This window comes from Ochotona princeps, chromosome 6 (assembly GCF_030435755.1).
Source record: "Ochotona princeps isolate mOchPri1 chromosome 6, mOchPri1.hap1, whole genome shotgun sequence".
NCBI lineage: Eukaryota > Metazoa > Chordata > Mammalia > Lagomorpha > Ochotonidae > Ochotona > Ochotona princeps.
In genome coordinates, this window is record NC_080837.1 from 35,555,483 (window position 1) to 35,576,011 (window position 20,529).

At 48.2% G+C, this 20,529-nt stretch overlaps 2 protein-coding genes across 7 annotated transcripts in view; one reads left to right on the top strand and one right to left on the bottom strand.

Moving 5' to 3' along the window:
- TMEM62 (transmembrane protein 62) overlaps positions 1-7,986 on the bottom strand; it is a 39,113-nt gene extending 31,127 nt beyond the window's left edge. For 2 of the 6 annotated variants that reach the window (XM_058665975.1, XM_058665974.1), the window contains exons 1-4: positions 7,208-7,975; positions 6,844-6,955; positions 5,668-5,805; positions 2,979-3,024 (exon numbers count right to left, since the gene is read on the bottom strand). In XM_058665975.1, the coding sequence (XP_058521958.1) occupies positions 2,979-3,024; positions 5,668-5,805; positions 6,844-6,955; positions 7,208-7,387 (476 nt within the window). In that variant the 5' untranslated portion in view covers positions 7,388-7,975. Of the gene's footprint in view, positions 1-2,978; positions 3,025-4,952; positions 5,036-5,667; positions 5,806-6,843; positions 6,956-7,207 lie in introns of those variants that run through there. The other 4 variants (XM_058665979.1, XM_058665978.1, XM_058665976.1 and 1 more) reach the window with 3 other exon arrangements.
- A 12,010-nt stretch (positions 7,987-19,996) lies between these two features.
- Positions 19,997-20,529, top strand: part of UBR1 (ubiquitin protein ligase E3 component n-recognin 1) — a 124,052-nt gene continuing 123,519 nt past the window's right edge. Inside the window, exon 1 of the mRNA XM_004578138.3 lies at positions 19,997-20,184. Within this exon, the coding sequence (XP_004578195.2) occupies positions 20,104-20,184 (81 nt within the window). The 5' untranslated portion in view covers positions 19,997-20,103. The remainder of the gene's footprint in view (positions 20,185-20,529) is intronic.

The following is a 20,529-nucleotide window of genomic DNA, read 5'->3' on the forward strand; positions in this document are numbered from 1 at the left end:
GACTTCATAAACTGGCCCTGAGCAACATGTCCTGTATCAGACAAGTCCTCAATAGGAATCTATATTGCCATGACAACAAGTTTCTTTACTGCCACCTCTCCCTTCTGCACCCCAAATTCATTCCAGTTTTTAAAGGTCTGTTCATGGCCTAAGGACTTGAACCTCCGGCAGGCAGCCACCTTGCTGCCTGCCGGGTGCCTTGGGATGGCCACACCTCAAGCCTGGGAACACACAGTAGCTACCACATACACGTGGTGAGCTGCTCCAGGGCGGCCAGTGCGCCATTTGGCGCCAGGCTCCGCCTGCTGGCCGCCCGGCCAGAGAGCTTTGGACTTTTGGTTCTTTGACCTGCTGCCTGGGAGGCTCCCTCCTGAACCCACAGTGCTTTGGGGCGTGAATGAGTCCTAAAGATTTTCCATTGCAGTAAATCATCCTCAGAAGAACCTGTAATCACTTTATAATGCAGATTATCGAACACCAGTTCATTCATGAACCAAAATCTGGACTTGTCCAGCAGGATGTCCCCCTTGCCTAACCGGATGAGCGATCAGCAGAGGGGTCACAGTAGGCAGGATCATGACATTGACTGGCATTCGAAAACCATACCCGGTGGTAGAAGGGGTCAGGGATGTGTGGACCAAACCCTGTGGGAACTCTGACCCCACTGGATGGCTTAGGAAGGCTGCTGGAGACAAGGCAGGAGACGCCACAGGCTGTGGGATGTGCTAAGCTGACCCAGAACAACCACTGGCATGCTCAGTACTGGCCGGGAACTGGCCTGGTTGGGGAATTAGGGGAAGGCCCTGGCTGGGTGGAGTTCCTCAATAAGGGGCACAGGAGCTGGAAGGGGGCTGAGTTCTGGCCGGGTCACAGTTGTAATCTCCCTTGGCATAAGTGCCGATTGGGACAAGCCGCACCGTGCTGGGTTAGACCGCAGCACAGTTTGGTGCTCCAGAGGACCAGGGTGATGAGGGACGGATTCGGCCAGGTTTCAACCCCAAATGAGCCATATATGAGCTATATGTGGGTATGGACGAGCCGTGGCTGGGCTGAAACTTTCAACCGCAGGAACCAGAACGGGTTGAAGACCAGTTAAGAATGGCCTCTGCTCGTGCTGGGGCAAGAGATGGAATGAGTGGTGCTGGCCCATGGACCTGCTGGTATGCGCGAAACATGACTCCAGGAGGGGTCTGATGGAGGAACCTGAACAGTTCCTCTGACAGGACACTGACCCTACAAATAAACGCAGGAAGCATGGAGGAAAACAACCCAGAAGAGGCTATGGAAAGTGTCCCACTGGCATACATCTGGCTTGGGTTGAGGGCGGACCTGGCTGAGTCGGTTCACGTCATCCACTGGCAAGTCTGAGCGCTGGAGCTGTGTGGGGGTCTGGCCAGGTTCGGTTGCGATAAACACAGTACACAACACAAAATGCCAAGGCGAGGCTGCCTGTGCCTGTTAGGAATGCAGCACACATCCCACTGGTTTAGGCGAGGGTCGAGTGTGTGATGGGCAGAGCCGGGATGGACTGCAATACTCACTGGTTCCGGTGGAGGTCAGGGCTGAGAATAGAAGCAACCCAGCTGTTGCAACCACCAGCTGATGGGGTGACGGACTGAGTCGAGCACTGTGCTTGCTAATACATATAGGAACCTGATCTGGGAACACCTCAAAGTCTCTTTGGGGATCCCTTCAATCAAAATGGAGGAAACAGAACATTAACCAAGAAAAGATGGAAGATGGAGTAGATCAACCAACCACCTCAGCTATATGTTGACAGCGAAACACTGGGCAAGGGGAGACTCTATGATGAACTATGTCAATCAGTGGACTCCACACCTGCCTCATTGTACCTGGATTGCTGCTGATGGTATGTTGGAGCTTTTGACGGAGCGGGATGATACTCTGCTGGCTCTGCCTTCAGACCAGAGGGGGTTTCCCTGAGAAGGTGTTGAACTTGACTGGACAATGGGACGCTGGACTATATGTTTGTTATATGGTGGCAATGAGGGAATCCCAAATGAACTTGAGCTGTGGTTATGCAACGGGGTGGAGGAATCCACCATGGGGGGAGGGTTTGGGGAGGGGTGGGGAAAATCCCAGTACCTATGAAACTGTCACGTAATACAATGTAATTAATGTATAAATTAATTCAAAAAATGCAATAAAAATGTTAAAAAAAAAAAAGGTCTGTTCATGCCTACCCTTTTGCCTAATACATATACTCCCTGGCATTTTTTAACTTTTCTGAATGCAATCTCCTTATTAAGCCTGGACACAATTTTCATTTCATTTATAAAGTCTTCTCTATGTCTACCCCATGGTCTATCTTTTCTAACTTTCATGGTGATTATCAAATACCCCAAATAATTTAGCCTTTCATTAGCCTTTCCTTCATGTTTTTTCCTCATCATTTCCTAAACGATTCTTAATTCCCCAAAGTAGACTAAAAATTCCTTGAGGACAGAGGCCATATTTTTAAACATTACCTCCTTTATCTCTCAAGCTATCCAACGAGGGATGGGCTCCTGCTACATGACTGATAATGCAGAACAAAGCCATTGGATACACAGGAACTGAAAGGGAAATTGCAACTAAAAGAAGAATCTTAACACACTGAAAGAATCGATTTTCTAGGTTAGGAATTCCCTAGCCTTTTTTTCCCCCCACATTTGTAACATGTAATGAAAATTTCAATATCTGGATGACATGGAATGAAAGGACAAAGCAGCCAGGGCTGAACAACTGGACTCCCCAGCCACCCCAGAGGCTGAGGGTGTTAAAGGTCTCAGCATTCTGAAATTTCTCTGGCTTCAGCTGGCAAGTTCTGATCTCAACACTTCTGCTATGAATCCATGGGCAGAAAATACAACCAAAGAAGTCACCATGGAGCATTAAAGTACCACCAAACACTATAGTATCTGCACCTGCTCTTAACAGATGCTACAAAATGTTCTATTCTCTGTTCAGTACAGTACCTGTAGTAGTTCCGGACGCTGTCCAGACTTGGAATGTTGTATGCATCTAATCAAAAAGAAAAAAAATATTAAGAAGAAAAATTCAGATATGTTAAGGACAAAAGAAAAATAACAGTTCTTCCCACAATACTTAAAATGGGATAATACCAGTCAATTATACTGACAATTTTCTAAAGATTTATTTATTTTTATTGAAAAGGCAGATATTCAGAGAGGAGGAAAGAGAGAGAGGAAGATTATCCGTCCATTGATTCAATCGGCCCCAATGGCTGAGCCAATCTGAAGCCAGGAGCCCGGAGTTTCTTCCAGGTCTCCCACATGGGTGCAGGGTCCAAGGCTTTGGGCCGTCCTCAACTGCTTTCCCAGGCCACAAGCAGGGAGCTGGATGGGAAATGGAACTACCAGGACTAGAACTGGTGCCCATATGGGATCCCGGCACGTTCAAGGCGAGGACTTTAACCACTACGTTATCGTGCCTGGCCCTATACTGACATTTTTTAAAACTTCATAGCTTAAATAATCCAGACTATTGAAATGCTTTAAGGCACCTATACCCGAGAGAATAGTTACTTTGAATTATATAAATACAGAATGAAGCAATTTGAAGTTACAGGAAAAGACTATGCTGTTGCTGCTTTAATCGTATTGTTCTGAAAGGAAGGCAGAAGTAATTCTAAATGGTAGATACCTCTGGTAACAGGAAAATCTCTTAAATCTTAGAAAAGCTTGGAAAGATGTCGTAGAATGGTACAGTTAAAAATATCATAGATAAAATGAAATAATAAAAAAATATCATAGAACAGGGCCAGGCATGATAGCGTAGTGGTTAAAGTCCTTGCCTTGCACATGCCGGGATCCCATATGGGCGCTGGTTCTAATCCCGGCGGCCCTGCTTCCCATCCAGCCCCTGTAGTTGGCCTGGGAAAGCAGTCAAGGATGGCCCGAAGCCTTGGTACCCTGCACCTGTGTGGGAGAACCAAAAGAGCTAGCTCCTGGCTCCTGGCTTCAGATTGGTTCAGCTCTGGCCATTGCGGCCGCTTGGGAAGTGAACCATAGGATGGAAAATCTTCCTCTCTGTCTCTCCTCTGTATATTTGCCTTTCCAATAAAAATAAATAATCTTTTAAAAATATATATCATAGAACATTGGTGCCCGGTGTAGTGGCCTAGCGGCTAAAGTCTTCGCCTTGAACGTGCCGGGATCCCATATGGGTGCCAGTTCTAGTCCCTGCAGTTCCGCTTTCCATCCAGCTCCCTGCTTATGGCCTGGGAAAGTGGTCAAGGATGGCCCAAAGCCTTGGGACCCTGCAAATTACGTAATTTTTTTTTTTTTATATTTACTACTTGAAATAAGGAAGTCAGTAATTTGGCTTGGAAAGCTTTTAAAAATATAAACAGGTTTGCTATTTACCAGGAATCATTTTGACTTATACCACTAATTAGGATCAGGCAAAAGGGAAAACATGCCAGAGAAAGCCGTAAGACAGATGACAGCCTATTTCTTGAACTGATAATTCTGAGCTGTTCAGAAGAATTTTGTTTACAAACAGAACATTTTCTGATCAAGACTATAATTGTATATTTTAACAAGAAGAACTATCTAATTAAAATGATACATTGGGAAGATATAAACAGGTTATTCATCAGCTATTAATGACTAAATGAAGTTATTAACTAATAAATGAAGTACTTAACTAATAAGAAAGTCAACCTTTATGAAACAAATACATCTCTCTTCAGGACTCTTCTGAAGTGTTCATTTTCTTCCCAACACAACAATGATCATCTAAAATATGCTACAGTTTATACATTTGCCTTTGTCTATGGGGATGTGTTTATAAGAAAACAAATTCTAATTTACATACAGTAAAATTCATTCTTTGTGATGTTCAATCCTGTATATCTTGACAGATATGAGCACATAGAATCTACTTCTACAGGCCCAGTGCAATAGCCTAGTGGCTAAAGTCCTCACCTTGCATATGCCAGGATCCAGTTCCCATCCAGCTCTCTGCTTGTAGCCTGGGAAAGCAATCAAGGACAGCCCAAAGCCTTGGGATCCTGCACCCGTGTAGGAGATTAGGAAGAGGCTCCTGGCTTCAGAATGGCTCAGCACCAACCACTGTGGCTACTTGGGGAGTGAATCAACAGACAAAAGATCTTCCTCTCTGTCTCTCCTCCTCTCTATATTCCAACTTTCCAATAAAAAAATAAAATAAATCTTACATATATATATATATTTGGGTGCCAGCATTGCAGAGTGGCAAGTAAAGCCATTGCTTGGAAGCCAGCATCCCATAGGGGTATCAGCTGCTTCATTTCAGATCCAGCTTGGGAACAATGGTCTGGTAGAGCAGAGGAAAACGGCTCAAGAGATGGGAGCCCTGCCGCCCATGTGGGAGAATTGGAAGAAGCTCTGGCTCCAGGTGTGGTCATACAGGGAGTAAATCAACAGATGGAGGATCTCTCTCCCCTCTCTGTAAATCTTTCAAATCAATAAATCTTGAATATGTAAGTGTATACACACTGCCTGCAAGACTTCCATGCACTGAAGAAAAGCCCGTACTTCGATCTCAAAGGACTAATGGCGATATACGGCCTATCTAATATTACAATGTTCTGTTTTACAGTTTCACCATCTTAAGCGCAGAAAATAAATTTTTTTATTTGATTTGAGTCTGTACTCTTACCATGATTTCCTTTGATATCCAGCCACTTGGTTTTTTCCAACACTCTGGTCTTCTTCAGAATATTCTGGTAAGTCTGCCATTCTATCTCATGCTGCCTGGATCCCAATTGTTCCTTTGTTTTGGCATCTGTCAGGTCTCCTGCAGGTTTAAGTAAGAATTGAATAACTGTGCAAATAAACCCCAGGAGGCTCAAATGTTTAAAAAAAAAAAAAAGCATACTGAATGCACAAAGACACTTCAAGTACCGCATGTGTGGAAGATAAACTCATGAGTTCACTTATGTCTAGGGCAGTATCTAAATAAACAATATGTTCTCAACCAGGGCTCCATTTTTTTCTGGTTGGTCCAGTGCCCACTGATCCTCCAGGGATTCTAGAAATGAGTTGGGAGTGGGGGAGTGAGAATAGCCTTTAAAGAGAGCAGTACAAAATGCATCAATATGCTGATAACACGGAGTTCCTTTATCAGAAAGGCCAACACTGGGCAGGTGCTTAACATTTATGAACATAACATCTCCCAACCCCCAAATGTGAGCTGATCATGTCTTATTTTCCCATTAGGAGGCAGTCTGAAAGGTGTCATTCAGAAAATAAAACAGCAAAATCTCTTGGAAATGAAAAAGAACGCTTGAAATGGGGACCAGTTCATAACGTGTGGAGAGCCACCCCATCACCATCACGTCCGCACAGGGGTTTCCATCGGGATAGGAACGGATTCATACCCCAATGAATAGGTTCTGCCTCTTCCCACCGTGACCCTGGGGAGCCAGTGGTCAAGGGTTTGAAAAGCTCAAAGCACCCAAGCCACAAAAGTATCAAAGGGTGAACTGAAAAACAGGAGATAGCTACGCAGGGGAAAAAAATGGGAAAGAAATCATCTTTGGATTTGTTCAGTAAAAGGCTCTCCACAATTCCCTCTGAAATCTGGAATTGCAGAATAACAACAAAAAAGAGACAAGCCCAGCAAGAGACCACATCAATGCCAGGAGCCCCCCTCCCCTTTCCCACCGCTGTGGCAGACAACTGAGCCTAGAATGTCTCATCTCCTTCCTCTACCTCACGGGGGTGGGGGTCTGTACGAACCGGTGGCTATCGAGACCCCTACATCCCCAGGAGTGAAAAGCTAGAGAGCTCCGTCTAGCATTCTACCGATCAGAGCACGGCAACCCGCCCCTACCTGTGGCTAGGACGAGGGCTGGTTGAATGATGTCAATAGTTTCAGAACAGAACTTCTCTAAGTCTAGCACTCGGCCTGGATCCCGATACCTGCTCACGTGAATGTCGGATATCTGCCGACAGAGGCGTCCGAGTCAGCAAGAGGCGGCACGGGGCTGGGGCTCTCTCAGGCAGAAGGACAGGGAGAAGACACAATGTGCCAACGACCCCCCACCCCCGGCTCCTGCCCCTCCCAAGAAGGACCACACAAACCCTCCTGAAGGACGTTACCCCCACCCCAAACCCACAAGTCTGGGGTCCCCCCTCTACCCCCGGCTAGGCAAGGCGCGCCCTGCCCGCGCCGCCCCCGCCCCGACCGCCGTCACCTGCAGACCCCAGAAGATGTTGCCGTCTCCGGGGCCCGGCGCCGGGTGCGGCCTCCGAGGGGCGCGGGGTTGGGGCAGCGGCGAGGGCGGGTCTGCCAAGCCGTAGTGCTCCAAGAGCAGGGCCGCCACCGCCGCGGCCGCCAGCCCCGCGACCACCCGCAAGGCCAGGGCTGCGGCCATGCCGCCCGCCAGTCGGGGCGCAACCCTCGCTGCTCCCCAGTGGGACTGCGCGGTGTCCCCTCCCGGGAGCCGCTCCGCCCGCACTTCCGGACTCTATGGTCCCGGGGCTGGACACTTGGCGCACGATGGCGCGCTGGAGGCGGCCGTCTGCACCTGCACCTCGCCGGGGTCCAGCCCCTCGGGCGGCCCGCGGCTCTCGGCTGGCTGTGCCAATGTACTGCGGACAAGGAAGAGGAAACCGAGACGCTCCGCGCCAACGACGGTGGCCGGGCGGTGGCGGGAAGGGCGCCCGGGACCTGCAGCAGGCAGGCGGGGGCTTGGAGTCCTGGTGCCGCCTTGCTCCAAGCTTCCCGAAATCGGTGGGGGCGGTTTCCTTCCTGGGAAGCAGAGTTAATAACACCCTCCTGCTTGTGCTTCGTAGGGTTTTGTGAGAATCGGAGTGAGGACGCCTTATTAAATTGCTCTCCAAAACGTGGCAGGTGGCTGTCCTGACCCTTTGGTTATTCACATGCCCTCAGAGGTTTTCTATAGGTATACTTCCTTTGCTTCGTGATTTTTTTTTTTTCTTAGCCTGGTTTCACATGTGTGTGACTACCTAACATTGCAACACAGTGGTCTATTAGTCATTTAATAAATATTACCTATATATATTATAGGCCAGGAGCAGAATAAGATTCTGGCCCAGGTGTTAATTTACCCTACCACTCCCTTATTGTTGAGTTTTGGGATTGTTTGCTATGTCATGCTGTTCCGAACCAACATTTTTATACAAATAAAATTTTCATTTTTTAGATTGATTTGTTTTTGTTTGAAAGCCAGATTGACTGAGAGGAGAGACAGAACGAGTTATCAGAGCAAGCTACCATCTGTTCTTTCACTCCCCAAATGGCTGCAATGCCTGGAGCTGAGCTGGTCAGAAGCCAGGAGCCAGGAACTTCTGGGTCTCCCACTTGGGTCCCACTTGGAGCATCTTTCACTGCTTTCCCAGGCACATAAGCAGAGAGCTGGAGCAGAGGCACAGTAGCTGAGACTCGAATCAGCACACCTATGGGCTGCTGACCTGACTACTGCAGGGCCCTGGCCCCACAAATAGCACTTTTTTAAAAAGCCCCATTTGAGTTATTTCCTTGGGATGTATTGCCAGTATTTATGCCGATTTAAATCCAGTAAGTACATTCTGAGTACCTTGAAATAAAAGACATTAATCTAGGCAGAAAACAGAAAGAACCATAAGGAATTAAAACATGGCCTAACTGGACAAGATCCTTGGCTTGAGCCGCATTTTAAAATGCCTCTGTAAATACTAAAAATGAAGACAACAAGCTTGGCTTTGGCAAGATGGATCTGGCAGCCGCATAGACAGAGGAGGGGTGTGACAGAATCCTGTTGGGAGGAGACTGTCATGATACAAGTGTTACCAAGGCCCAGAGCGTGATAATCTGAGAGTGTGACATTGAGATTAGAAAGGATCAAATGTAAAAACCGTTAAGACAGAGACTACAGAACTTGATGGTTGATTGGATATTCAAGGGGAAAGGAGAACATAATTCAACACTGGTGCCAAAATTCAGAACCCTAGTGGCTGAGAGCCAGAGTATGTGTGGAGACAGCATAGCCCTTAGCAATGCAGTATTTTTCGTTTTGCCTGATGCACCACAGGAAAAATTTGGGTGGGTTTTTTCAAGTTAAAACTGAAAGATACAATAGAGATGACCTCATTTAAAACACAGGCAGTGGGATAGAGGTAAAATGCATTTGGAAAGACTTTTGAGGAGACAGATAAAAGAATTTTTTGGAAATGTAGTACAAGAGATTCTGCCGTAAGTGGTAGGGATAGACACATGATTAAGGCATTCTAGACAGGACAAACTGGGGTTAATATTACCCAGGCCAGTACTCCTGCTGCCAAGCACTTTCTTCATGGCACTCAAAGTGAGTAGAGGCAGATTTGTTTAAGGAGAGTTAATGATTTTCAAAGGAAATACTGCTTTGACCAGCTGTATACTGAACTGCAGTTCAGTGTAATCCATGTCTCCCGGGTCCTGACAGTCAGCGATGAATGGATTTCTAGTTACCTCGGAGAAAGTGTTAGTGGAAGCAGAGTTCCTTCGGGAAGTTGCTAAGTAATCACCCACAAGCTGGAGCTGCTCAGAGGAAAGGTTTATGTGTGATCAATAAGACAATAGGGAAGGATAGTTCCCTAAGCAAACTGCTTGCCTGAGAACAGTGTGCTAGAGCTTTTACAGTAAGGACCAAAGTGCAAAGCCTTGGGACCCTAAACCAGAATGGAAGATCTAGGAGAGGCTCCTGGCTTCTGGTTTCAGATTGACTCAGCTCTGGCTGTGGCCAGCAGATGGAGGATCTTTCTCTCTGTCTCTCTCCCTCTCTGTAGATCTGCTCATATGGGATCCCGGCAGGTTCAAGGCGAGGACTTTAGCCACTAGGCCACACCGCCGGGCCCCATAAATTATTCTTGTGCTAAAATCTACATGAAAGTTACCTTCTTAGGCATTTTAAAAGATCCAGTTAGATGGTACAAAGTAGTCATACTGTCTTGGCAACTGTCACCAGCATCTCCAGAACTCATCATCTGAAACTGAAACTCTGCATCCTTCCCCCACCCCTCCCAGGCCCTAAGGAGCACCATTGTATTTTCCGTTTCTGTGACTTTGACTCCGCATAGTCAGATATGATTCATGGAATCATGCAACTTGTGCTCTTTACTTACCCTAATGTCCTTAAGATTCATCTACTTTGTACCATGTGCATTCCAATACAATTCCAAGCCAGGCTGGACTCCATGCTTGCGGCCCTGGCCACAGCCACTGCTGCCACACGGTGAATGAGTCCTAGGCGGGCAGTGTGCCAACTGACGCCAGGCTCCTCCTGCTGGCTGCCCAGCAGCAAGCTCTGGGGGCTTGGGGATGTATTTTTACTGCCTTGGTACGTTTATGAATGAAGCCACTGTGTGTGTTGCTGAGGAATCAATCCTGCAGGACTCCCAAAGACAAAGTAACTTTACTTGAAGGTAAGCGAGGGTACTGGGACCTGGTGGTTTGGATTGGAGAGTCCACATGATCTGTATGGGTCAAACTGATACACCAGCTTACATCTGAGTCCTGTGTAAGACTTGTTACCATCGAACAATGCTGACCACCACATGCCATTCCATGCAAAAGCTAAGACTGGGGGCCTGTCTAGCAGGGCTAGATTCTAGTACCTGGCAGAATGTTGGAGCAGGGACGGGTCATGACACTAACCAGTACATGAGAGAACCAGGTTGGAGGATAGATTCCGTGGGGGATATATGGGCCCAACCCTGTGGAAATACAAGTTCCACTGGTTAGCTCAAGAGTTGGGATGGTGATGGGCTGAGTTAGGTGTGACCATGGAACCTGCCATCACTCACAGGTAAAGGGACTGACAACAGTCTGGACAGGTCCAGTTGGCAGCACCTGCATGTGCATCCTAAAACAGGGTATGGGACTGGCAGGGCCGCAACGTTCACCAGTTCATACAAGACCAAGATGGAATGGCAGGCTATGCCTAACACTGGCCTAACACCTGCTGGCATCTATGAGATTTAGGTCTGGGAATGGATCAATTGGAGGAACTTGGGAAACTCCCCTAATTGGTCATAACTCTCACTGACAATCACAAGGTCTAGGCCTGGGGGTTGGGCAAGCTGGGCAAAGTAGCTCTAACTGTTGGCTAATATGTGGCTTAATTATGGAAGGGGATGGACTGGGCAGGGCCGAGTAAACCTTAACTCTCCAGCAAGAACAGAAATCAGGCTGCAGCACAGGTCATGCTGAGCTAGGCAATTACACCTACTGATTTACATGAGCCAGGGATGGGAATAGACTGAGCAGGGCTAGATTCCATCTCCCACCAGTGAGTATCGGGACTGGGGACAGGCTGGGTCAGGCCAGGATACAGCATCTAAGGCAAAAGCCAAGACAGATGAGGGGCTATGTCAAGCTGGGTCAGAGCAACCACTGGCACGTGCATGATCTATGGCTGGAAACAAGGGGAGTGGGGAGCTAAGGGGATACCATGGCTGGGTTGGGGTTCCCACTGATGAGTGCGGATGCCAGAGTGGGAGCTGCGTTCTGGTCTGGATGTGGCTGCAGTGTCCCTTGGCACAAGTGTGGACTGGGGCTGTGGTGCACTGAACTGGGCTAGACTCCAGCACCAAAAGGTGCCCTGGAGGACCAGGGTAGGTGTAGGACAAACTAGGCTAGATCTCTGCCCCTATTGAGCCATGTGTGAACTGTCTGGGTGTTGATCAGCCTTGGCTGAGCTAAAACATCCAACAGTAAGAACTGGAGTAGGTTGAAGGCCAGTCAGGAAAGGCCACTGTTCCTGCCAGGAAGGAGGTGGACAAAGTAGGGCTGGCCCATGGACCCACCGGTATGTGCAAGATCTGGCATAGGGAGAGGTTCTGAAGAAGAGCTTTGGAAACTCCTCTGTTGGGACACAGTACCTGCAAATGAGTGCAAGAACGGAGAAGGGGAGCCGCTAAGACCAAGCCAGGTAATGGTACCCACCAGCGTACATTTGGCACGGGTCAGGGGCGGACCAGGCTGAACCAGTTCACATCACCCACTGACGAATCTGAGCACCAGAATGGAGTGTGGGTCGAGCCAGGCTCGATTGCAACACATACCAGTACATATTACATCTGAGACTGGGTGCCTGCTTGGCTGGGCTAGGCTGTAACTCCCACCAGTGGGAGCTGGAATTGGGGGTGGGTTGGTCTGGTCTTGTCTGGGCCAGGCCAAGCTACAGCACCCACTAGCAAATGCTGAGGTGAGGTGGGCCATACCAGACTCAGCCTCAGCACCCAACCAGTACATGTGAGAACCAGGGAGGGAGGGGGCAAAGCTGGTAGGGGGAATGCGGAGGGCTCCCTTGCTGGACCACCACTCTCACTGGAGAGCATGAGTTGGGATGGGAGTAGACCAAACCAGTCAGAGCTACAACACCTGGGGGCCTCATGTGAGCTAAATCAGAGAAAATCCAGGCTGGGTTAACTGTTCCTACTGGTGCAAACATAAATCAGAGTGGGTGAGGGTTGGCAAGGCTTTGCCATAGCATCAGCTCGCAGATGCTGGCACAGGGGGGCTAATTCTGTCAAGTCAAACTGCAGAACTACCTGGAGAGTACATGATCCAGAAGTGAGAGTGGGTGCAGTAGGGAAAAAGTGGGCATCTCCCTCATGGGTTACCACTCCCACTGGACAGCGTGAAAATCAGGGCTGGGGCAGGCGTGCCTGGACAGAATGGCACCCACCAGCATGTGTGTGAGATGGATAGTGGGGCTGGTCAGGTTGAACTAGGTTTCTGTGCCCACTGACATGTATGAGAGCTGAATGGGATGTGGGAGAGACTGGACCAGTCTACGGTACATAGTGGCAAGCAGGGGAACCAGGGTAGGGGGTGGACCTGGTGGGGGTTATTGGGAGTCGCCTCAATTAGGCTACAGCTCCCACTGGTTTACATGGCCAAGTGTGTGGTGGGCAGGATTGGGTTGGGCTCCAACACCCTTTGGTTCGTGTATAAGACAGGGCTGGAAAAAGAACTGACCCAGCAATTGCAACCACCAGCATGTGCATAAGCTGATAGGGGCGATAGACAGTGCCAGACCCTGTACTGGCATGCACACACAAGAGTCAGGTCTGGGATCACCTCAGACGAAGTTTCTTTGGGGATCCCTCCAACTGAACTGCTGATCTCAGAACCCCAATCATGAAGAGAATTGCAGGTTCCATGGTCTGACCGTGGAGTGCATTTGTCAAAGCTGAGCCTCCTGAGAGGCTCAGACAGCAGTGACAACATATCCAGGTGCATATGGAGGATATGGTAGATCATAGGAACCTGCAGAGGACACCCAGTACCATAACAGAGGATGGGAAATAGAATAAATCCATCATCTACCCCAGCCATGTGTTGGCAGTGAAAATCTGGGCAAACGGAGACTCTAAGGTGGACTAGGTCAGCCAGTGGATTCTGGAGAGATTTCATCATGCTGGGAATGGCAAGAGTGGCAGCAATTCAGAACTGTTGAACTGTCAAAAGCACTTGAGCAGTGCCATTGGAGCATGCCCCACATCAGGGACCTTGGGATGGTTGGGAGGCTGGGTCGGGTTTCTCCCTTTATGTACCCCCTTACCCCAGATACAGAAGAGAGAGAGAGAGAGAGAGAGAGAGAGAGAGAGAGGAAACAATGGTCTTACCCACTGTCTTGTAGCCCTTTTACCATTTGTGCTCTAAAGAACTATGTAAAGATTATCAAAATATAATAAAAAAAAGGACAAAAAATTCTGCCTCCATGGAGGCAAGAAACCGATATAGATCTCCCTTGTGGGTGACTGGAACCCCACTTTTTTTTTTTTTTGGAAAGGCAGATATACAGAGAGAAGGAGAGACAGAGAGAAAGATCTTCTGTCTATTGGTTCACTCCCAAAGTGGCCACAATAGTCGGAACTGAGTCCATCAGCAGCTAGGAGACAGGAGCTTCTTCCGGTCTTCCACGTGGGATTCGGGTCCCAAGGCTTTCGGCTATTCTCTACTGTTTGCCCATGCCACAAGCAGGGAGGTAGATGGGAAGTGGAGCAGCTGATAAATGATCCGGTGCCCATATGGTATCCAGGTGGATACAAAGCAAGCACGTAGCCACTAGGCCATTGCTGCAGGCCCATGGAACCCTATTTCTTTTTTTTTTTTTTTAATTTTTTATAATTTTTTATTGGAAAGTCAGATACACAGAGAAAAACAAAGATGGAGCAGATCTTCTCTCTGATGACTCACTCCCCAAGTGGCAGCAACCGCCGGAGCTGAGCTGATCTGAAGCAAGGATCCTTCTCCGGATCTCCCACACTGGTGCAGGATCCCAAAGCTTTGAGCCATCCTTGACTGCCTTCCCAGGCCACAAGCAGGGAGCTGGGTGGTAAGCAGTGCTGCCAGGATTATAACTGAAGCCCATATGGGACCTCGGTGCATGCAAGGCAAGGACTTTAGGAACTAGGCTACCATACCGGGCCTGGGACTCCACTTTTTTTAAAGATTTATTTATTTTTAAAGATTTATTTATTTTTACTACAAAGTCAGATACACAGAGAGGAGAGACAGAGAGGAAGATCTTCCATCTGATGTTTCACTCCCCAAGTGATCGCAACTGGTGGTGTTACACTGATCCAAAGCCAGGAGCCAGGAACCTCCTTCAGGTCTCCCACACGAGCGCAGGGTCCCAAGGCCTTGGAGTGTCTTTGACTGCTTTCCCAGGCCACAAGCAGGGAGCTGGATGGGAAGTGGAGCTGCCGGGATTAGAATCAGTGCCCATATGGGATCCCGGCATGTTCAAGGCGAGGACTTTAGCCACTAGGCCACTGTGCCGGGCCCCGATTTATTTATTTTTATTGCAAAGTCAGAAATACATAGAGGAGGAGAGACAGGGAGGAAGATCTTCCATCAAATGATTCACTCCCCAAGTGACCGCAAAGGCCGGTGCTGCGCTGAGGCCTTTAGGTATTAGGCAACTGTGCCAGGCCCCCAAGGGACTCCATTTCTTGAGCTCTCATCTGCTGCATTAGCAGGGAGCTGGGTCGGAAGTAAACCTTGGACTCAGAGTGGGAAGTGGGTAATCCAACCAACACTTAACTGCTAGGCCTGTCTCCTTTTATTTATTAAACTTGTGCTGGATAAATTACTTTTTATTTTGTTATTCCTTACATACTCCATGTAATCTTCAGCCACACATCTCTGAGAAATGTGAAGTAGGCAGTTTTATCATTCACTGTGTATACCTATGTACTTAAACAAGCTTAATCAGTCACTGCACATGGCTTCTTGATGTTATCTAAAGGAGAAGCAACACAAGATAATCCATTTGCTGCCAGTGTAACACAGTAGCCTATATTACAGTCAACTTATTTTCCCATAAGTAAAAGGAATGCACTGTACATTGATGATACAATATATAGGATAGCAAATACACTGACCAGTAACATTTATTATCAAGTATTATTTTCTGTATATAATTGTATTGTTGTTCTTCTATTTTGTCTGAGATATAGGTATAAGAGGCAAGAAAGAAGAGAGAGGTTAGTTCACTCTCCAAATGCCTGTAACAGTCAGGACTGAATCCCGGAGAGCAGGACTCCAACCAGGTACTCCATGTGAGTAGTAGGAATCCAAGTACTTGGCCCGTCTTCTAGCACCTCCCAGTCAAAAGATCAGAGAGCCAGATTGTAAGTGATGGCAGAGGTAGGCTTTGGTGTCTGGCATTCCAATAGGAGATGCAGGCATTCCAGGCTGCAGTTAACCTACTGTGCCACAATGGATGGCGCATGTGCTATACTTTAAGACTGGAAGTGCAGCCCACCAACATGAGCTGGAATCAGGCACAGACCAGGTTGGGCCAGGCTACAGCACCCACCAGCTAATGCCGAGATACCCAACAGTACACCTGAAACCTGGGGGAGGGTGTGAACCTGGTAGGGAGCAGTGTGGGCTCCCCTGCTGGGCCATTGCTGTCACTGGTAACTGTGAGAACTGGGAGTGAGGGTGCACCAGGCTAGGCAGGGCTACAAAACCTGTTGGCCTGTATGTGAATTGGGTTAGGGGGCAAGCCAGGCTCGGCTAAGCAACCATATCCACTGGTACAGGCATGAGCCAGAGCAAGTGCAGACTGGTTGGGCTTTGCTTCAGCATCAGCTGGCAAGTGATGGGACTGGCGGCAAATCCTGTCAACCTAGACTGCAGGACACCTGGAAAGTGCAAGATCTGGCACTGGGAGTGAACCCAATAGGGAAATTATGGGCATCAGGGCTTGGGTGGGCCTGGTTAGACAGGTGGTGGCACTGAGTGTGGGCTGTGCAGTGGGATTGGTTGTGTTGAGCTAGGTTTCAAAGCCCATTGAGATGTACAAGAGCTGTATGGGATGTGAGACAGACTAGACCAGTCTGCTGCACATACTGGCAGGGTTGGGGGTGGGCCTAGTGGGGGTTATTGGGGATTTTTCCAACTAGGCTGCAACTCCTGCTAGTGTAATGAAGGGCAAGTGTGTAGTGGACAGGGTTGAGCTCATCCATTGGCTTACATAAGAGACATGGCTGGAAACAGAACTGACTCAGCAATTGCAACTACTAGTATAGTGTAAGTTGACGAAGGTGATGGATACAGCCAAGCCCGGTATGAGGAAACAAACACAAGAGTCAGGTCTGGGATCACTTCAGACAAGGTATCCTTGGGGATACTCCCAACTGAATCACTGGACTCAGAAATCCAACCATAGGAAGAATTGCAGGATTGGTGGACTGAATGTAGACTGCATGTGTCAGAATTGGGCCTCCTCAGTGGTTTAAACAGAGCATTGGATGACATGCCCAGACGCACATGTACAGACTCCATGGGGACTGCTTATTGCTTAACTCTGTTTCCAGCAATGACATAATGTCTGGCAAAGAGTAGGCACTCAGGTAAAATGTAAATGAATTTAAATGGACCTCGTAGAGAACATGTTACCATAGCAGAGGAAGGAGGGCAAAACAAATGGGATAACTACCCCAGCCAAACATTGACAGCAAGCATCTGGGCAAATGGAGATTCTAAGGTAGACTATGTCAGCCAATGGTCCTTGGAAGAATTTCCTCATCCTCGGATCAGTGAGATTAACAGCATTTCAGAACTATTGAAACCATTGGAGCAGAACCCCCAGAACATGCTCCACATCAAGGACCCTGGGATGATATTGGGCAGCCATTCCCTCATCCCTGGGTACGGAGGCACTTGGGAGGCTGGGTGTGGCTTCTCTCCTTGTCTCCTCACTTCCCCCAGATACAGGACGAAGAAAAAGAAAATTTGGAAGCAATGGTCTCACCCATTTTCCCATAACCCTGCACCGTTCCCACCCTTATCAACTATATAAACATCATTGGGCCTGGCACGATGGCCTAGCAGCTTAAATCCTCATCTTGAACATGCCAGGATCCCATATGGGTGCTGGTTCTAATTCGGCAGTTTCACTTCTTCTGGAGGAGGAGAGACAGAGAGGAAGATCTTCCATCCGATGATTCTCTCCCCAAGTGACCACAACAGCCGCAACTGTGCCAATCCGAAGACAGGAGTCAGGAACTTTCTTCAGGTATCCCATGCGGGTGCAGGGTCCCAAGGCTTTGGGCCGTCTTCGAATGCCTTGCCAGGCCACAAGCAGGGAGCTGGATGGGAAGTGGAGCAATGGGGATTAGAACCGGTGCCTATATGGGATCCCAGCATATTCAAGGCAAGGCCTTTAGCTGTTAGGGCACTGCGCTGGGCCCTGTCTCTATTTTTGCCTTTTCAGTACCCACTTGTGGAGATGGCACAAGTGTTGCCTTACAATGTTATGACCACTGCAATGTTCCAAGAGATAGAATCTTTTGCCTGCAGTATTTTCTTGGGACTACTGTTGAATATTTGGTCCATCACTGACTGAATATCATGCAGTGAACGACATCTTTATAAAATATTTAGCACAAAATTTTTAGGTGATTCATTTAACATGACAAATATGAACTTTGTTAACATACAAAAAATTAAAGTACACATTTTCTTTGACCTTTTAGATTTATTTATTTTTATTGGACAGGCAGATATACAGAGAGGAGAGACAAAGAGGAAGATTTTCCATCTGTTGATTCACTCCCTAAGTGGTTGCAACGGCTGGAGCTGAGCGGATCCAAAGCCAGGAGCTTCTTTCGTGTCTCCCACGGCAGCGCAGGATTCCAAGGACTTGGACCATCCTCCACTGCTTTCCTGCCATAGCAGGAAGCTAGGTGGAACGTGGAGGAGCCGGAACGTGAACCAGCCCCCATTTGGAACCCTGCAACGTCGAGGATTAGCCAATCAAGCCATCACATGGGCCCAACATGTGATTTTTCTTAGAAAAGCTTATCTCAAGGACAGGTGTTGTGGCACAGTGGTTCACATGATCAGCCATATTTCAGAATAATGTCAGGAGACCAGAGGGTGAATACAAGGGAGAGAGTTCAGACTTCTTTAGGAAGGTTGCTCTTCTCCAGGTGGGATAAGGAACAATGAGGATTTGTAGGCTACGCAGGCACTTCATTTATCTACCCAACAAGAAAACCTCCCAGAGAATATGGGCATTTGAAATGTAATTACCCAGGGGTTCTTACTGTGACCTTATTAGGATCACTTGGGAGAAGTTTAAAAAAAAAATGCTCAGGCCACACTATTTTCTAATGAAATAATAATCACTACAGTGAAGCCTGGCATTGGAATTAAAAAACACACACACACAGAAAAAACTTCCCATGCAATCCTAATGTCCTAATGTGCCGAAAGCCTTCATCACAATCCTTAAGTGAGAACCTAAGAAAACCTGAGTTTGGAGTATGGCTGCCCCAACAGATTGGTATTCTGGAAGAGCAAGTAAACTAACTTACCTACTTTATTTGTTAATAATGCTTCACACTGGCCATTGCCATGGCTCAATCCCATATGGGTGCGTTTATGTCCCAGCTGTTTTCACTTCCATTCAGTTCCCTCCTTGTGTCCCGTAAATGATTGGCTCATTTACGGCAGTTGTGGCCACTTGATGAGTGAACCAGCAGATGTCTCCCCTGGCCCCTGTAACTCTGCCTTTGAAATAACATTAAAAAAAAAATACTGCTTCAAACAATAAGGTGTCACCTACCTCACTAAAACTACCGAAGACTAAAGGTGATTTTTTAAAAAAGTACATCTTTGCATAAGAACCAAAGAAATTTGTAATGGTACTTTAAATTAGGCCAAGCTGTTACCTACCCCAAATTGTGAGCCTGCTTCCCAGTGTTCAACAAAGAAATACACCAGAAGGAGTGTGACCCAAGACAATTCAGTTGCAGCCAATAAGGAAAACAGAGGGGATTATCTCTAAACCCGTGACTCCACAAGCAGGGGGCCAACAGGCTATCTTTTGCCTGAAAGCGAAAGGAGTACGCAAGAGCGAGAATTCTTGTCATCACATGCAGGAGTGGATACAAGTTCGCACAAGATCAGCCCAGGAGTATGTTAGGACACAGGATGCGTGTTATTAGTAACAAGGTTCCTGCAGGGAGCTTCGTATGCAGTTGACGCAAACACTGTCCTAGGGATACTTTTTAACTCATCTCTGTCCGGGGCCTTGGGGCAGGTTGACTGCCTCCCTTCCTGGTGCGTCCCTGAAACCCTATCAGGTTGCTCGCAGGGTCTTTAGAAATGAGTCAGAAAGATTTCCCACATGTCTTCCTTCTACCGACCAGAATGACTAGGCTGCCAATCCCTCATGGCCCCCCAAAAAGCAATAAAAACAAAACTGAGGCTTGGGGCTTTCTGGTGTCTGCCTGTGCCCACGGACTCGGCTCTCATACCTCGTGGGTGCAACAGACTCTGGTACCGAAACAGGACCTACCCGCGGCACCACGACACAGACACACAGACACACAGACACACAGACACACACACACACACACGCGCGCAAAAGCACACGCACAGGCGAAAACTTCCAACCTCTGCAAGTCGGCTACGCCCGCTTCCGGGAAGTAGACCGGAAGCCGCGCTCGATTCTGCGTCCGACGCGATCTCAGGGGCCGTCGTAAAAGTGTCGCCCTTCGCCTGTCGGACTTGGCCACAGGTTTCCGCTCGCCTCCCGCCGCCGGGGGTCGGGCACTGCGGGCGTCAGTTTCCCTCAAGATGGCGGACGAAGAAGTCGGGGGTGTGGAGAGGATGGAAGTCAGCACCGACTTGCCCCCGACCCCTCAGCGACTGGCATGTGTAAGTCCTTCCGACAAGTTCCTTTTGTCTTCCCTCTCCCCCACCCCCAGCCTCCGGTCGCTCCCTGCTGCTCCATGAGGCTCCAGCTCTTGGAGAGGCTCTGGGGGAAGATGGGAGAGGGCTGTTCATGATTGATCTGGAAGGAAGACACAGAATAAAAAGTTGGTCGTCACCCGCATTACCTGCCAGCTGAGTCTCCAGCGTGGCATGACTTTGCCATTTATAAGTCTTGACGTGCACAAGCTTGCGTATCTCTTAAATTGAAGTAGGAAGGACTGCTAATGTCCTTACATGGTGAAGTGTGGGGGCTGTGGAGGGCTTGGCGAAAGCCATTTCCCGGTAAGA